The sequence below is a fragment of the Wickerhamomyces anomalus genome, assembly GCF_001661255.1.
Source record: "Wickerhamomyces anomalus NRRL Y-366-8 unplaced genomic scaffold WICANscaffold_6, whole genome shotgun sequence".
NCBI lineage: Eukaryota > Fungi > Ascomycota > Saccharomycetes > Phaffomycetales > Wickerhamomycetaceae > Hansenula > Hansenula anomala.
In genome coordinates, this window is record NW_017567115.1 from 288,445 (window position 1) to 305,386 (window position 16,942).

At 33.9% G+C, this 16,942-nt stretch overlaps 9 protein-coding genes across 9 annotated transcripts; 6 read left to right on the top strand and 3 right to left on the bottom strand.

The window, feature by feature from the left end:
• Positions 1-1,135: 1,135 nt before the first annotated feature.
• WICANDRAFT_80804 (uncharacterized protein) lies at positions 1,136-1,663 on the top strand (the record flags this gene model as incomplete). Its single annotated transcript, XM_019185125.1, has 1 exon — positions 1,136-1,663. One exon carries the CDS (start codon positions 1,136-1,138, stop codon positions 1,661-1,663), a length of 528 nt encoding a protein of 175 aa, XP_019036673.1.
• Positions 1,664-1,981: 318 nt separating this feature from the next.
• Positions 1,982-3,997, bottom strand: WICANDRAFT_80805 (uncharacterized protein; the record flags this gene model as incomplete). Its single annotated transcript, XM_019185126.1, has 1 exon — positions 1,982-3,997. One exon carries the CDS (start codon positions 3,995-3,997, stop codon positions 1,982-1,984), a length of 2,016 nt encoding a protein of 671 aa, XP_019036674.1.
• A 210-nt stretch (positions 3,998-4,207) lies between these two features.
• On the bottom strand, positions 4,208-5,472 carry MSC3 (Msc3p; the record flags this gene model as incomplete). Its single annotated transcript, XM_019185127.1, has 2 exons — positions 4,208-5,368; positions 5,440-5,472. The coding sequence occupies 2 exons, from the start codon at positions 5,470-5,472 to the stop codon at positions 4,208-4,210; spliced, it is 1,194 nt and encodes a 397-aa protein (XP_019036675.1).
• Positions 5,473-6,065: 593 nt separating this feature from the next.
• ADK1 (adenylate kinase ADK1) lies at positions 6,066-6,980 on the top strand. The gene has a single exon (XM_019186535.1). The coding sequence runs from the start codon at positions 6,081-6,083 to the stop codon at positions 6,831-6,833; it is 753 nt and encodes a 250-aa protein (XP_019036676.1). The 5' UTR covers positions 6,066-6,080; the 3' UTR covers positions 6,834-6,980.
• A 1,049-nt stretch (positions 6,981-8,029) lies between these two features.
• WICANDRAFT_64818 (RING finger protein) lies at positions 8,030-9,249 on the top strand (the record flags this gene model as incomplete). Its single annotated transcript, XM_019183814.1, has 2 exons — positions 8,030-8,601; positions 8,661-9,249. 2 exons carry the CDS (start codon positions 8,030-8,032, stop codon positions 9,247-9,249), a joined length of 1,161 nt encoding a protein of 386 aa, XP_019036677.1.
• An 816-nt stretch (positions 9,250-10,065) lies between these two features.
• On the top strand, positions 10,066-10,566 carry WICANDRAFT_85633 (RING finger protein; the record flags this gene model as incomplete). The annotated part of the gene is made up of 1 exon (XM_019185918.1): positions 10,066-10,566. The coding sequence occupies one exon, from the start codon at positions 10,066-10,068 to the stop codon at positions 10,564-10,566; it is 501 nt and encodes a 166-aa protein (XP_019036678.1).
• A 912-nt stretch (positions 10,567-11,478) lies between these two features.
• Positions 11,479-12,319, top strand: WICANDRAFT_80809 (uncharacterized protein; the record flags this gene model as incomplete). The annotated part of the gene is made up of 2 exons (XM_019185128.1): positions 11,479-12,107; positions 12,163-12,319. The coding sequence occupies 2 exons, from the start codon at positions 11,479-11,481 to the stop codon at positions 12,317-12,319; spliced, it is 786 nt and encodes a 261-aa protein (XP_019036679.1).
• A 229-nt stretch (positions 12,320-12,548) lies between these two features.
• On the bottom strand, positions 12,549-14,141 carry PCF11 (Pcf11p; the record flags this gene model as incomplete). Its single annotated transcript, XM_019180738.1, has 2 exons — positions 12,549-13,940; positions 13,989-14,141. Coding segments are annotated over 2 exons (1,545 nt in total), but the record flags the coding sequence as incomplete, so codon positions are not given.
• Positions 14,142-15,035: 894 nt separating this feature from the next.
• On the top strand, positions 15,036-16,033 carry GGC1 (Ggc1p). The gene has a single exon (XM_019186536.1). It carries the CDS (start codon positions 15,091-15,093, stop codon positions 16,003-16,005), a length of 915 nt encoding a protein of 304 aa, XP_019036681.1. The 5' UTR covers positions 15,036-15,090; the 3' UTR covers positions 16,006-16,033.
• The last annotated feature ends 909 nt before the right edge of the window (positions 16,034-16,942 follow it).

The following is a 16,942-nucleotide window of genomic DNA, read 5'->3' on the forward strand; positions in this document are numbered from 1 at the left end:
CGTACCAAGAAAATAAAAAGTGATGGCTATGGTGCTGGGTATTATAATGGATTCATACAACTCAAAAGCTCGTATCTCAATGTTTCAGGGCTGTCATGTAAATAAGATTTTAATGCAAATGTTGGAAATTTATCCTTTTCAAATGGATACTCAAGTTTCCAAGCTGCTGAGTACATATGTCGATATCATTACCGTTAACCAGGAGTAAAGCAGCTTGGCTTTTACTTTGTTAGAACCATAAAATAACTAGGGTGTAATAATCAGAAGATCAAATTGTATAACAATTAAACCTATATTCAACATTCAACAGTACTGATAACAGACTTTAAAGTGTATCACAGAGTCTATATCTAGTCTCTTAATCTCACAGTCTCTCTCTCTCTCTCACCTATTATACAAAACTATACACGATTCAACATGGATTCAACATAGGTAGAATGCTCCCTATTTCCATATAGCAAACATGAACATGGCCACCTTTGCCATATTTCCTTATTCTAAACCATATATTCTCTGACATTCTTACGTGCATCTACTTTTCAATCTGAAGCTATCTTGACGACGACGCGTCAGGTAATATCACAGGTCATGAGGGTAAATGGTCAGTTCCGAGTCAATCGATGGAAAAGTTTATCAAAACAAACCAGCTTTCTTTTATACCTGTGTATATTTTAGATAAACGACATCTAGGATTCTTTTTTTTTTGTATACAATAACATATTATGCACTACAAGGAAGAAATGCTTTAAGCACGAACTCTTCTATGTTGATTATGTTATCCCCGATAATACCGACAATATCCGGAAATTCATCATCTCATATAACACCATTCAACATAGTTAACAAGGTTGTCATATAAAAAGTTGTGTAATATAGCTGTCTATAGCTTTTCCTCCACATCTTGCAAGCCGAAGGCTAAACTCACTCACTTGTATATTTAAATATAAATATCAACATCCTTTCATATTTGTAATTTTCAATCTGCTAGTGCTCGCGGCACTTGTTTTGTAAAAAAAATTGTGACACAAAGATGTACATGGTAATTATATTTAAACTTCATTGATCCAGTTTGTACTATTTTGTCAAGCTTATAATATGTAACTAGTTAAGCATGATGAATCACCAACACTACATCATGAATGATGTTAGATCCTCCAATGGTGGTCAAGCTACTGGTGGTCAAGTTAATGGTGGTGGTGAAGCTACTGGTGGTCAAGTTGAAGCTACTGGTGGTCAAGTTAATGGTGGTGGTGAAGCTAATGGTGACGACCAACAACTATACATCCCAAACCTTGTCAACCAACTATACATCCAAAACCTTGTCAGACCTGCTATTCAAGAAGATGAATTAAATCAGAACGACCATCACTGTTTTCAAATTCCAAGATGGTATAGTTATTCATTGATTCCGACAACCATTGCCATTGTATCAATAGTGCTTACCATAGTGCCATCTACTAGGTACTATGGCCTGGTTTTCTTGTTCGAAAGCATGATCCGCTTTGGTTTACGAGCTTTGAAAACTGGATTATGGGAAATACCATCAAACTATCCAGCTATGGTTGACCCATTAGAGATGTTTCAAAGAGAAATGATCTCTACCATTATCACTTCATTTACATGGTTGTTATATTACTACGTCTTTGGAGGTAATAAAGCATGAGTTGAAACCTCTAGCTGAAACCTTTGATTGACGAATTTTTTTGATTTTTTATATCAAGTACCAAGTATTCAGTTAGCTAATTCAATAAAGCGTCTCATTTTAGTATAATATAGCTATGGTAGAATAGATTATTGGTGTAGTATTTTTCGTCTTAAAATTCAACTTAAGAAATCGCAGCTAGCTGCCAATATGAAAGATAGAGAAGGCGCACGCTAAAATACAGACACAATATAATTTCAATAAAGAATATTAAATTTTCAATGTAATAAATAAATAAGACATCATAATTTCAAATCAACTTCAACAGCCTCTAGTTCATCACCAATTGAATCTATCAACAGGTAAACTTGAAACTATTCTTCCATTATTATTCCCCACGTTTGCAGCATTTTGTTTCAAAACATTAATAGGAGGCAATTTAATCTTCTCCATTCCAATATTTTCATTATTATAACCACTATTTGAACCAACAGAACTCATTGAACCACCTCTATACATTTGATGGGAAAATGATTTTGAATATTGATCATGATGATCAATTATATAATTGTTTGAATTTGGTGAATTAACATGACTTCCTAAAGGTGATATTATTGAATGATGATCAAATATTGAATTTGAAATATCATCAATTTGCCAAATTTCATTGAATTTCAATAAATGTAACCAATTTTTAAAATTTAATTCTAAATTCTTCTTCAGATTTGTAACCATCTCCATAGTTGGTTGTTCAAAAGAAGATGATGATGAAGAGTTTGTCACACCCATTTCTGAAATGATGTAGTTCAAACATTGTATTATTGGGTTATCCCATTCATTAACCCTTGAACCATTATTAATTTCAAACCCTTCAATAATTTTAATCAAAATCATAAAATTCTCCACAATGAAAATTTTAAAATCAATTGAATTTTGTAATTCATCATTGATTGGAATTTTCAAAAACCCTAAAAATAATACAACAAATCCAGTAATACCTAAATTATTAACAATCTTACCAATTCTTAAATTGTTTAGATAATTTGTTAATGTAATTGTAGCTTGTTGAGATGATAGTTGATGTAAATGTGAAAGACAAGTTGGATTATACTCCATATTAAATTCCCTCAAGGTGATTTGAAGCAAAAACCAATGGATTGATAATGTTGGTGGTGTTATATAATCCGTTAATAAATCTTGAAATTTTAATGGACAGTTTAATAATAATGATTTTTTGGAAATTTCCACCAATGATGAATGTGAAGTTTGACTTGAAGAATTAAAAGCCTTATTAACCATAATGATAGAGTTATGCAAAACTTCTCTTGAATGGTATTCATTTGGTGTGTTGAATCTGATTGATTGCAATTCATTAGCCAATGCATAAATGATAATTTCTTGAGATAATAAAGAGTCCAAATCATTTGCTTCAGCTTTAGGGAATGAATTTGAAGATATTGACAAGTTTTGCAAAAAACTAGATAATGAACAATTTGAATGATTTGAAATTTTCTTGGTTAGGAATATAGAGTGACATTTTGCTGGTGATTTATTGTACTGAAATGAAAATTTGGATAAAATGTTGAAAACAAACCAATAGTTGAATAAGCAATTAGACGAGGAAGATAAACATTTCATAATATTTTGATCAAGATAATCCATTATGATTTCGATTGGGATCAAATCAGCTTGGGTGTTTTTCAATGAATGGTAATGTTCTAAGTAAATATATGCAATGATTGTTAATGCTTGAATGATTTGATCATGATCAAATTGTTGTTTTAAGATCAAACCCCAGGATTTTTGAATGAAATGAATACAATCTAGGTTATTCTCCAAATCTATTGATCCAAATGCTAGCAAAGCATACAATAAATTAGAATCACTAGACATTGAACCCAATTGATCATTTGAAACAATGGGTAGTTTATTATTTGATATTGTTGCCCACGTTAAAAAGATTGATGAAGATTTTGAGGATGGTGAAGGTATGGATTCAAATCTCTTTGAAAGTGTCAACAGAGATATGACGTTTGTTTGATCATTGTAATGGAATATATCTTTATAATTGAAATTCTCAGCAACAACTTCTCTTTGAGGCACCTGAGCAACAGTAGTAGCAGCAGCAGCAGTCTCTTCCTTATGATAAACCTGTTTCTGTAGATGTAGCTTATCCTTAGCATGGACCGTTCTCAAATGACGTTGCAACAAATCTCTTCTAACAAACGAAGATTCACATTGATGGCAGTGGAAAGGCTTCTCCTTGGTGTGGGATCTCTCGTGTCTGGCCTTGTGCTCTGATCTCGAGAAGGGTCTGGCACAGAACGAGCAAATGTAGCGTCTCTGAGGTGGCATAATGGGCTTCTATACAGAATATCCAAAAAAAAGATTCCTCTTCAAACGGATTCCAACAGCCTTTTTAAATAATCCACAACAGAGGGGAAGAGTCTCCTCCTCGGCGCCAAAATCGTTTATCCGCGAACGGTCGGACTCCACCGTCTGACACCACGGTAACAATAGTTACGTAAGCAATAGGGTGGTGATTACCTCATCAGCATCATAGAACTATTGTTTTTTCCTAAACACTTTGCTGAGCTTCTTGAATAAACCTGTTTTGGGTTTGGATGGTGGCTCATTAGTATGAGTGGTGGGTATTGTTGTTGGTAATGAGGATGTTCTTAGACTATGGCTTTTGAAAACAGGTGTGGTAGTTGTTCTATTATTATTATCTCCATAAACTTTCTTCATCGCAACTTCATATGCCCTTTCATACATCTCATCAGCACTAACACTCTTCTTATTATGATGCTCAGCTCCAAACTGGTACCCATCTTTTCTAAACCAATCGTTATATCCACCATTATTGGTATTGATACTATGATTATCATGACTCTTTATATCTTCAATACTAACCCTTTTCCTAACACTACTAGCACCTGATCCAATATTCTCTGTGATTTTCTCACCATCACTATAATTATTACCAGCTTTATTGATTTTCAAAGCAGGTTTCAACTTTTTGGGAGATTCTGATTTAGGTAAAGCTTCCAGAGCATCACTATAAATACTATCACCACTTTCATCATCATCATCGTTCTCATCAACTACCTCTTCTTTAGCCTTATCACTAATAATCAATCTCTTGTATGGATGAATCTCCTCCTCTTCAGCTATACTCTCCAACTCTTGACTAGTCAAACTATTTGCATATTTAATCATAGGAGGTGGTGATAATCCTAGTGATCTTCTTGGAGAAGGTTGATTATTATTCATTGGTTTTGTTTCAGTCTTGACCAGTTCAAAACTTCCATACTTCCTTATAGTCTCCGTAGTTATTGATTTCAAACGACCATGTTCATCCATTGTCCTTGTTGTATGAATTATGATTTGAGGTTCACCTGTTCTTGTTCCTTGATTTGATCTTAATGAATTTGATCCCATCGAGTTCATTCTAGGATTATTCGACATTAAAGAATTTGATCTTGAATTTATTGAATTTGAACGACCTTGAGAAAATGAATTAAAACTTGAAAATGAATTTGATCGATCATATCCACTTAATGAATTACTTCTTTCATAACCACCGAATCCACCATGGTTTGAAGTTGGATTATTTGTTAAAGAATAAGTTCTGAGAGCACTACTTGCTGCATTTGTAGATAATGAACCATTTCTTGATGAAGGCGATTGATATTGTGAATACCTTGACAAGTCTGGAGTCTTATTCTATTTTTTTGTTAGTGCCTCTCTTTTTAGTTAACCCCATACAATGGGATGTAAGTTAAAAACACACATACTCTTTTAGATTGTCTTCTTTCCAGAAATCCCATTTTCGTAAAGATTGAATATTTAGTTTAGTTATTGGTTAGATTGATTGACTTGTGAGAACATTTACAAATCACTTTTTATTTACTTCTGAACTTTGACATGAAATTTGGGTTTAGTGAAAGAGAGGGTAAATTTCGAAATAAAGCGAAGATGTTAAAATACACTAAATAGTTGAATTGGTGTATTTTATTTTGGTATTGAGAGTTATAGATCGAGGAATGGCGAGTTAAGACAGTATATTTGCCCATAATTGAGATCATTGGGCTTTATCTTCACGTTGTACTGCTCATTTTTTGTTGTGTCAAAAGCATTTTAATCCCGATGACTTTGAAGATGTTGAAAATGGCTTTTGAATACAACAACCAATTTAGTCAGAGTGAAAAGGAAGGACATAACTAACCATTTTACTATCATACCATCACCAATCACAATCCATCATCAACATCTTCATTCAATCAAACTCCCCGGTTTGAAGCCCTGCACCCTCTTTGATCCGATCAAGATTTGAACCAACAAAAAATCAAGGATTTCAAGAACGAAAAAAAAATCTCGACGTCAAAACTAAACAAGTAACTATTGTATTCACAACATCAACAATCAATCAACCATCATGTCCTCAATTGATGAATTAAAAGACCTTGTCCACAAATTACAAGACCGTATTGTCTCATTGGAACAAAAAGCTGGCTTAGTTCCAGTTGTTCCAAACTCAATTAGAATGGTTTTAATCGGTCCACCAGGTGCTGGTAAAGGTACTCAAGCTCCAAATTTAAAAGAAAAATTTTGTGCTTGTCATTTAGCTACTGGTGATATGTTAAGATCTCAAGTTGCTAAGAAAACCGAATTAGGTATTGAAGCTAAAAAAATCATGGATCAAGGTGGTTTAGTTAGTGATGATATCATGGTTAATATGATTAAATCTGAATTAGATTCAAATCCTGAGTGTTCAAAAGGTTTCATCTTGGATGGGTTCCCAAGAACTATCCCACAAGCTGAGAAATTAGATTCAATGTTGAAAGAAAAAAACAAACCTTTAGAATCTGCTGTTGAATTGAAAATTGATGATGAATTATTAATTGCAAGAATCACAGGTAGATTAGTTCATCCATCTTCTGGTCGTTCATATCATAGATTATTCAACCCTCCAAAAGTTGAAATGAAAGATGATATAACTGGTGAACCTTTAATCCAAAGATCTGATGATAACGCTGATGCCTTAACTAAAAGATTAGTTACTTATCATAAACAAACCGAACCAATTGTTGAATACTACAAGAAAACTGGTATCTGGAGTGGTGTCGATGCTAGCCAAGCTCCAAAGAAAGTCTGGGGTGATATCTTGAAATGTTTGGGTCAAAAATAAGTTGTATATAACACAAATATTTGAATAAAGTGGTATATTCACATTGTTATACTACTGTAGATGACATAATGTATTACATAATTAATTTGCAGATCACGTGGCTGTCCCTCTTTGGCGGTAGTGGGGGAATCAGGGAGCGGGGCGGTGGGGGCGCCTTGGAAGGGCTGAGATATTTAAGCATTTTGTAAAATTTGGAGGAGTTTGCACCACTAGTATTGGTTCAAACTGGTCCGAGTTAATTATGATTTTGGGTTGGAATAGTGGTGGAGGTTCATGGGTTAATTCTATTACCGATACGGATCCATAAGGGTGAAAACCAGGAATGATGTGGTGGTGCAAGAGAGGATGGGTATCTTGGATTAATAGCTCTGCTGATCTAGTGGTGATTTGAAGTTTGATAATTAGATGTTGAGATTGGTTTTGTTAAAGATGATGCTTATAACGATATTGTACATGTACTTTAAAAGACTTCTGAGCCCTTAACAATTCCAATCAAGGTTGTACAATGAGCTCTGCATCAACTAGTGATATTTATTTGACTCCTTATAAGTCGATAGCCTTGTGTTCAAATAGCTCAAGAGTACTAGATACTAATCTTTGGATCTTATACAATTATTATTCAATTCAACCCGATCGATATGGTTCTTCGCTTATATCTTCCTTTCAATGTTTTTTGAACTTTTACACTGCTGCCATTTCCATCGGGTCAATCAACCAGAGATCTAAAAAAAGTGAGTTAAAACTTAATAACGGTTAACGCTTCATCTCTTTTGATTATCAAGTACAAACAGAAGCCAAACACCAAAGCTGCTAATTCTGAAATGAACCATTGATAGTGATCCCTGGAAGTTATAAATCAGAATATCATTAGAGGATACCATGGGAAATACATGAATTAATTACCCATTAGCGGTTGGGATCGTGCTGTTCAGAGAAGGTTTGAGGTTGTCACAATCTGATCAAAGCTCTTCGCTCATCAACATCTTTCGCAAAGAAAACTGCTGTAGGTAATTACCTAACCTGCATGACTAAAGATCTCACAAGACCCAATTCTGCTGTTGTTTTACTAGATCATAGTTTTTTCTGTCATCATTACATTTTTTCTGTTCATCAGGGTTTTTTTTATAAAAATGATTATAACCACCATCAATTTCCAATATCATAAACACTATACTCAAAATCACAAGACTTCAAACATGCGGCTCGGTACTCTTACAATTGTAGTATCTGGGATACTTCTATCAACAACATTAAATCCCATTTTGGGAGCACCATCAGCGTTCCCGTTTTTCAATTATAAGACAGAACCTACAAATCAACAAGAGATTGAAGAATTTTTTGCAAAGGATGATTGTACAATATACAGAAAACTTGGTGATATTGATTGGGATTTATTAACATCTGAGGATCTCCCACCAGAGAGTTATCACCCTGAATTCATAGCGTATGTTGAAAAGATTAAACATTTAAATGGTTCATCACCTTGTGATTCACCAAGGATTGGTGATGATGGGAAATGGATGATGAGAACATTTGCTTTCGTGGTAGTTGGTATTTCTGTGGTGTTTTTTTCGTTATTCATTGCGGTCGCTCTTCTTGAAATATGTGCGCTGAGTTTCAGAAGATTTAGAGCAAAGTATAGAAGGTTGACAAGGTTGGTGATAAGGGGTGACATTACCAAGAGTCAAAAATTTCATGACCTGTTTTTTTCAAAAGATTCTCTATTCTTTTTTTCATCTTGCATCATCTCTTTAACGTTAGGTTTACCGTGAGTATTGTGAATTTTTTTTTTGGTCAGTTTTGATGAGTTTCTAACATCCAATTTAGCTCCATTGTGATTTTTCTCTTGACTCTCTTTGTTGTGGTTACTATTGAACATATTATTGGGAAACAGCTATTCAATGATGAAGAAAATGAAGCACCAGCTGTAATTTATGTAAATGGTTACAACAATCAAGGTATTGATAGAAACAAAACTTTTACAAGAGTTACAAGAAAAGATGTTGACTCATTTGTTCCAGCTTACAATACACCAAATGCTAGGAAGTTTGATTATCTCATTCCAGAATTAAGTTTCAACAAGATTTTGAAATTCAAAGAATTGATGGAGAATTATCCAGAAATTTCAAAGGAGCCATTCTGTGTTGTTTGTCTTGAAGAGTACCTGGATGACGTTAATGTGCTGTTGATGCCATGTAAGCATTATTGTCACTATGATTGTATGGAGGATATGAAATATGTGACTGGAAGACAAAATCGTATTGAGGGTACTTCACACTTACAAAGATATAGCAATGTTTTCAATACTAGATGCCCACTATGTCAATTGAATCTTTTAAGGCATTTTTTGTTTTATAAAGAATATGGGTTGGATCCAAACGAGATTGAATATCTCAATACAGGATACAATAATTGAAGTAAATAGTTTTAGATTCTATTTATTTTTGCCATATACAATCTCAACTTGAAGTTGCTGTCAACTTAATCTCCATCAGTTCATATAAGGACGCGTAATGTTTAATCCATAGGGTTGCTTTAAGTTTGAATTATCGTTATTTAATATGACGACTGCCTTTTTGACACTACATTCTTTAAAGCTTCACTTACTGACATCAAAGACGGGTCAATAGCACTGCGCGAACTTTTTTTTGTCTTGATCAAGTCAAGAGAACACGTCAAAAACAACTCATATTCCAAAACTTGTAATTCAGAATTACTGCTTGATCTATCATTTAGATCTATTGGAAAATGGTATATCCAGTGCTGTCTATAGTATTTATTAAATTACAGCAGCCACACTCCTTGCAATGAATTTCAAAAGACTAGTGGATGCCCTAAGTGATGTAAGGACAGACTATTCTGCATCACTTGTGCGATTTTTAGCATCAAATAAAGAACAAACAGATTTGATTGTCATTGTTTTCACTTCCTATTTGTTTTTTTCATTCATATTTGCTATCAAATTCTTGAATTCATTTATTGTGGAGAATAATTATAGAAGGATGTTGACAAGATGGAGAATTATTGATAAGGAAAATTGGTGGTTACCTTCTAAAGTTTACTACAAACTGTTTAATAAGTGTACCTTTGAGTTCATATTGGTTAATATTGGTGTTGTCGTGTCTATGCCGTGAGTATTTCTTTGTTTTGAGTGATATTGATGTACTAACATTGATGAAGGTGGATTTTATTGTTTTGTACAATTTTGATTTACAATCGTGTTTGTGAAACTATGGGCCAAGATTCATTAAAGATTGGCGTTGGTATTATTTTTCATGATTTGTTGGAAAGAGATTTGAATATAAAAGTCACAAGAACTGATATTGATAATTTTAAAGCAGCTCCAGATTCAAAATTTTCATTTGAATATGATTTCATCTTAACAAAATCGAGTTTCAATAAAGTTTTGATATTTCGAAACCTACACAAACTAGATTCAAATTCTTTCATCCCTTCAGAGGAGTGTCCTATTTGTATTGACGAGTTTGAGAAAGACTCAGAAATAATACTTTTACCATGTGGCCATCACTTCCATTTTGAATGTTTATTGACGCATGGTAACTTTGCAGGTTCTTATCGAAGATTCCTTCCAGCAACTGGACATATCATGAGGCAAAGGGTTGGTGGTAATATTCAATGTCCTTTGTGTCGATTGAATCTCCTTCAACATTATTTGTTTTTCAAAGAAAATGGGTTGGATCCAAGAGATGTGGTGTACTGTAATAATGAGTGATTTGACCTAGGTAATTTGGAAACATGTATCAAGATCATTTATATACAGTGCCACTTAATACCTGAATCAGGCTTGCACAATCATGAACTTCCAGGTTTTGATTCAAGTCTCAAAGACATATTAATCGATGGATGTAAGAAGTTACACCATCATCTACATCAGGAGTTTAGTGAGGCTGCACTATCCAAAGAACTGCAAGTCTATGATAATTCGAGAAATAATGAGAACTTTCCTTGTGAAGAAGGTTTGAAACTAGATCACGGAACTAAATTAAACGGAACAATACTTCCATGAAAATTAGCTGCCTAAATAATATTCATATACTAGAATATACAGCATACTTATTGAATGCGAGGGCTTCTTGCTAAATATAAGTTTAATGGAGAAATGAATAGCTGTGTTGTAGTTGTTCCGTTTACAAAGTCAGCTGACCTTCGAGATGAAAAATATAGTCGATGTTGGAAAAATAATACTCATACAACCCAATTTTCCTGTTTAATGAAAGATTTATTGGGAAAGATGACAGGGCAATCATTGCCAAAGGTTGTGCACTGGCCTGTATGAATGCACAATGACTTAGCATGATTATCTGTTGCTGCTTTTGTTTTTGATGATTTGGATGGTCAAGCGTTACTGATGAAAGCTACTATATAATTCCAAGGGTAGGGTCAAATTATCTACTAAACCAATGGGTAATTTGTGGTTATTCTTATCTGAATCAACTCACATCAAGGGATCTGATATCAGATTGTGGTTGATGTGATTAAATGCCTATAGTGTTCGGTTTTCTGTTCAGAATTTGCTCCTTTGAGATGTTTTCTGTTTATTGGAAAAGTCTATATAAGTGATCAAAACTCCATGTCAAAGCTATACACTTCCCTTTCAGCTCACTATCCTCAAGCGATTATTACAATGAAGCTCTCATCGTTTATTTTCCAAACTCTAACAGTTCATTTCATATCCAAAATCGAAGCAGCACCTATTCCAACATTACCATCCACAATTACGAGCAGAGGTAATGACAATATAACAAGTACCGGATTGCTTGCCTCATCTAATGATTCAGTTCTTTCAAACTCAAATATAATTGAAAAACATATGGGTTTAAGCAATATCAATTTCAATCTCAACTTACCGGAATCAATTAAATCCAAAGTAGTTATTGAATCTACTAATACTGATCATACCCAAAAGATAAAAAATATCTCCATATTGTACAAAAGGTCTTTTCCAAACCCATCTAACCTTTCAAACTTCACAATAGAGGAAAGATCAAACACAAAATCCTGCTCCATCAAGTTTTTTTCAGATCCTCTTGTTATATTTTTTTTGGTTTCAATTTATTCATATGCTGCATTCATGTTTGGCTGGCTATTGACTCCATTTGTTTCCAAGTTTAGTGATGATTTGATTGCATTATGGTATGAATTAGATTTGAGTAGGAACTATTCTTTCAGGGAGAAGTTCAAAATTACAATTTTACATAAGGGATTCTACAAGTTTTTAGGGGCTGCTACATTGGCTTATACTCCAGGTATACAGTAAGTATTTTGGATAAAGTGTGGGAAGATTCAGTGTACTAACATGATTTACAAGTGTTTTTCTTATTCTAGGTGCTTACTATGGTGTTTGTTTTATAATTAAGCTCGTGCAAGGAAAAGCTATAAAGAAAGCTAGGGAAGAAGCTAATCCACCAGATATTGCACTTGATTCGTTTCGAAGATTACCTGATGGATCTTTTGTACGTTGTTGAGATGTTTCCTTTTATAGAAATGCAAACACATTTGTATATATTAAACAAAACGACATGATGTAGATACTCTACAAATTATACGAATCAAAAATGATACAAACATCTATTGTTGAGTACATTAATACTTTCATCACGTTGTAGGATTCAACTTAACATTCTTTACAATATCTTTCAACATTCCAAAATCAACTTCACGTTCTCTTTTAATCAATCCAGATATCAAACTTCCATTACCATTACTATTCTTTGAACTCTCTTCATAACAATTCTCATGAAAAACACGACCTTGCTTCATCACAGCACCATCCCAAATCCATTCACCTAAATCATCACTGAAAACAGCCTTAATAGTTTCCTTACAAACACCACAAACACAATTCATATCATTACTACCTTCAGGGACAACAACATATTTTCTTTCCTTCTTCTCTTCAACTTTAACATCTTGTTTATCTTGATCACCACCATTGAAAATCTCCCAATCTCTAAACTTACAAAAATCATCATCATCAACATACCATGCCCTAGATTGAATGATTTTGGACTCTTTCAAACGTTTGTTTATACGGAAATGCCAATCTAAATGAGCACGACGTTCTGCTTGGCCTTTGATAGATTCTGAAAATCTTTTACCACAAGTACCACATTTGTTTGGTTTTGAAGTGATGAAGAATTTTACGTAAATTTCTGTTGTATCTGTTGTTAGTTTTGAATCTAGTTTGAAAGATTTGAAAGGATTTGAAGATTCTTGTGTAGTTGTTGATGATGGTACAGTTGGTGATGTATTCGATGAAGGTTTTGATAATAATGATTGAAGTACAGAGTTTGAAGGGATTGATGGTTTATTAACTGATTGGGATTGTTTCATTAAACCTTTTTGTTCCAAATTGGAAATCAATGAAGATAGATCCTTTTTCGGTGGTTTCAAATTGAGTACATTGTTTAATAGACCTAATGGATTCTTTGAGCTATCAGTCAATATAGGGATAGGACTAGGTGATGGTTTTAACAATGATTGTAATGCACTAGCTTGAGGTTTTGGTGAATTTTTCTTGATAAAAGATTCCTCCAATTTGGTCATATCATCTAATTGACTCTTGACTTGTAAAAATTGCTGTTGATTCATTTGTTCAGATTGGATAACAACTTTTAATTGATTGATGATTTGAAGTTTCATAGTAATTGTTTCATCATTTGGATTCAATTTCTGTCTTTGAGTTGTCAGTTCTAATAAATGATCAACTGTTGGAATTAAAGATAAGACATTAGGTTGTTGTTGTTGTGGAGGTTGTTGTTGTTGAAATTGAGGAGTTGGTGAGTTTCTTTGAAGTTTTTGTTGAGGTGCAGAGCTTTGATATATTGAGCTAGCCTTGATTAAAAAATGTTCAATCTTATTGATCGGATCTTCAGGAAATAAAGGAGCACCACTTGAAGTTTTAGCAAATTTCCAAGTTTTGAATAAATCTATGAATTTTCTTCTGTTGGCATCATCAACCAACAAAAAGGCATTGATAAAAGTATGATAAAGTTTTTGACCAAATAATAAAGTGTAAGGACTTCCAACGTTCTTCGATATTGAATCTAACAAGTAAAATGCAAATAATTTCTGATTTGGAACAGCCTAAAAAGTTAGTTTCACTATTTTCAATTGGTTAGTTATTATACTCACTTTTTCAATTCTTCTTTCTACAGATCTTGTTATGTATGGTGCAGCTTGAACATTCTCTTGAGCAATAATGGTCAAAGTTGATATGATTGGTCTAGAATTAAACGTCAGGTCGTTCAACGAGCTGTAGAAATCTTCACCAATGGCTTCAAGGTCTTCTGGGGTGGACATTATTAAAGAGCAAAAGCAAGGAAAATGAGCTGTTTTTGTATCTTGTTTTTGTTTTATAGCTTAGTTGTTATTCTTTTGAACAAGTTCTGAGTAAAGAACAATGTATTAAAAGTATTTTTATATAGGTATAGAATAAACTAAGAATAGTGTAAAACAAAAAGAATAGAATTTAAAAAGGGTAAGCCCAGAGGATATATCTATAAGAATGGGTATAATAATGTCTTATTATTTGCCACAATGTGAACAACTCTCTAATAATCAAAAGACAAACAAAAAAAGGGGGCAAGTATCAGAACTTATTGATTCCAATTCTGTGAACCTCGACCAAAATGATATCGATTCAATTCAATGAGTTTGTCGATGTCTTTTTGACTCGTTGTTGTTGTGGGAAGAAGAAAACAAATTCTCGTTTCAAAACTTTTTTTGAACAGAAAGGAAATTCGCGAATTCGAGCTCTGGTGCACACGCCGTGGCAGCGCACTTGTGCAGACAGAAAATAGTAGGGTTAAGATGAGAATTAAACGGTAAAAAGGTGTTGATTATGTTGAATACGGATTATGAATTACTAGAATAGTGTATTTCCAATTTGAACTATGCTTTTATGGCCATATGGTGTGGATTAATTAAGAATTAATTAATCTGGCACTGATCCCGTCAAAGTGATCAGAAACAGAGACTTCAGGACCATTAGATTGATAACCCAATAAGCACCATTAGACAAAAGAATTACAAATAAAAAAGCTCCTAAGAAATACAATTGGTAAATCCCTTCCACACCCAAAATTTTCAAGCCCAAAGCCTTATCGATTATTTTTCCCTTTCGCCAAATCGAAGAGGAAAAAAAAAATCCTTGAAAAAATCTGGAAAATGACTAAACAACGAAAACAACCATCCAGTTCAAAAGGCATTACTCAACTAGAAGTTCACTACCCAAATGTCTCCAGCTGCTCACTCAACAACAGACAAGAAACAATCAGGTCTCGCAAGAGTCTTAGGTTCTGCCAGTGCAGGTATCTGTGAAATTGGTGTCTTCCATCCTGTTGATACCATTTCCAAAAGATTAATGAGTAATTCTACTAAAGTTACAAATTTATCTCAATTGAACTCAGTTATTTTCAGAGACCACGCTGCTGAAGCTTTTGGTAAAAGAGTATTCACTTTATTTCCAGGTTTAGGTTATGCTGCTGTTTATAAAATTTTACAAAGAGTTTATAAATATGGTGGTCAACCTTTCGCTAATGAATTTTTAAACAAAAACTTCAAATCTTCATTTGAAGATAACTTTGGTCCAAAAACAGGTAAGGCTTTAATGTCTGCCACTGCTGGTTCAATCATCGGTATTGGTGAAGTTGTTTTATTACCTTTAGATGTCTTGAAAATTAAAAGACAAACAAACCCAGAAGCTTTCAGAGGTCGTGGTTTCATCAAAATCTTATCAGATGAAGGTCTTGGTTTGTATAGAGGTTGGGGTTGGACTGCTGCTAGAAATGCTCCAGGTTCTTTCGCTCTTTTCGGTGGTAATGCTTTTGCTAAAGAATATGTCTTAGGTTTAAAGGATTATTCTCAAGCTACTTGGAGTCAAAACTTTGTCAGTTCAATCTTTGGTGCTTCTGCTTCTTTAATCGTTAGTGCTCCATTAGATGTCATCAAGACAAGAATCCAGAACAGAAATTTCGAAAACCCAGAGTCAGGTTTCACTATTTTGAAAAATATGGCCAAGAATGAAGGTATCACTGCTTTCTTCAAAGGTTTAACTCCAAAATTATTAACCACTGGTCCTAAATTAGTGTTTTCATTTGCCTTGGCTCAATCTTTGATCCCAACTTTTGACAAGTTGTTTACTAAATAGAGTGTGACGATTTGATAGATCATCAAACTGCAAAAAAGTTGGATTTTTATAGTTAGGTTTTAATTTTAGTTATTTTTGAATTGTACATAGAAGAAAAATTAGTATATACTTTAGATGAGTTATGAATTAGCACAACTGTAGTGGGTTCAACAGCCAACTAATGACCCTGGCTCAAGCTTCAAGTACAAGTTCGCGATTCCACAAATGGTGACCAACAACATAGAGCCCAAAATTTCTTTTTGATATGGAAGGTCACCAATTCCTTTGTATTCAGGCTTAAAAGCTCTGCAAATTGAACAAATTATTTAACGCTTACTAGTTCGTATATGTTCCACTAATCTATTGTCGCGACTTTAACACAGCATAACTAACCACCCAGTGGGACAAACTCCTTCCAAGTTGTATCATTTTAATTCTAATTGATCCCTATACCTCTCTGGATAATTTTTTTTTGCAGCAGTGGGGAGGGTTGTTGTTGTTTAAGGGAGAAGAAGTATGATTTGTGGTTGAAATTGGTTGGAATTGGTGTGTATAGACTGTCATTGGAGATGTGTCGATAAGGTAAGGAAGTCACGTGTTGAGGTTTTTCGTTGATAGAAAACTTGATTGAAGTTGTGTTTGTGTACTACATTAAAGTGAGATGACGTGGAGCAGGATATAGAGAGGTATGAGGTTAATTGAGAGTGGTTAAGACTATATGGGAGAAGGCATGAGTCAGCTACAGGTATATGCTGTCGGAGGTTATTAGGATCTGCTTGCAGGGTTTTTGATTGATTGAATGTGTGATTCTTTGATTTGGTTTGGTTTGTTGGTTGGTGTTGTTGATAATGGTCACTGGCGGCACTGGATTAATATACGTATTTTGAGGCCAAAATACATGTTTTTTCCACCCAATGGTTTGTAGAATGTGATTTACTGATGCTACATGTGGTTTATA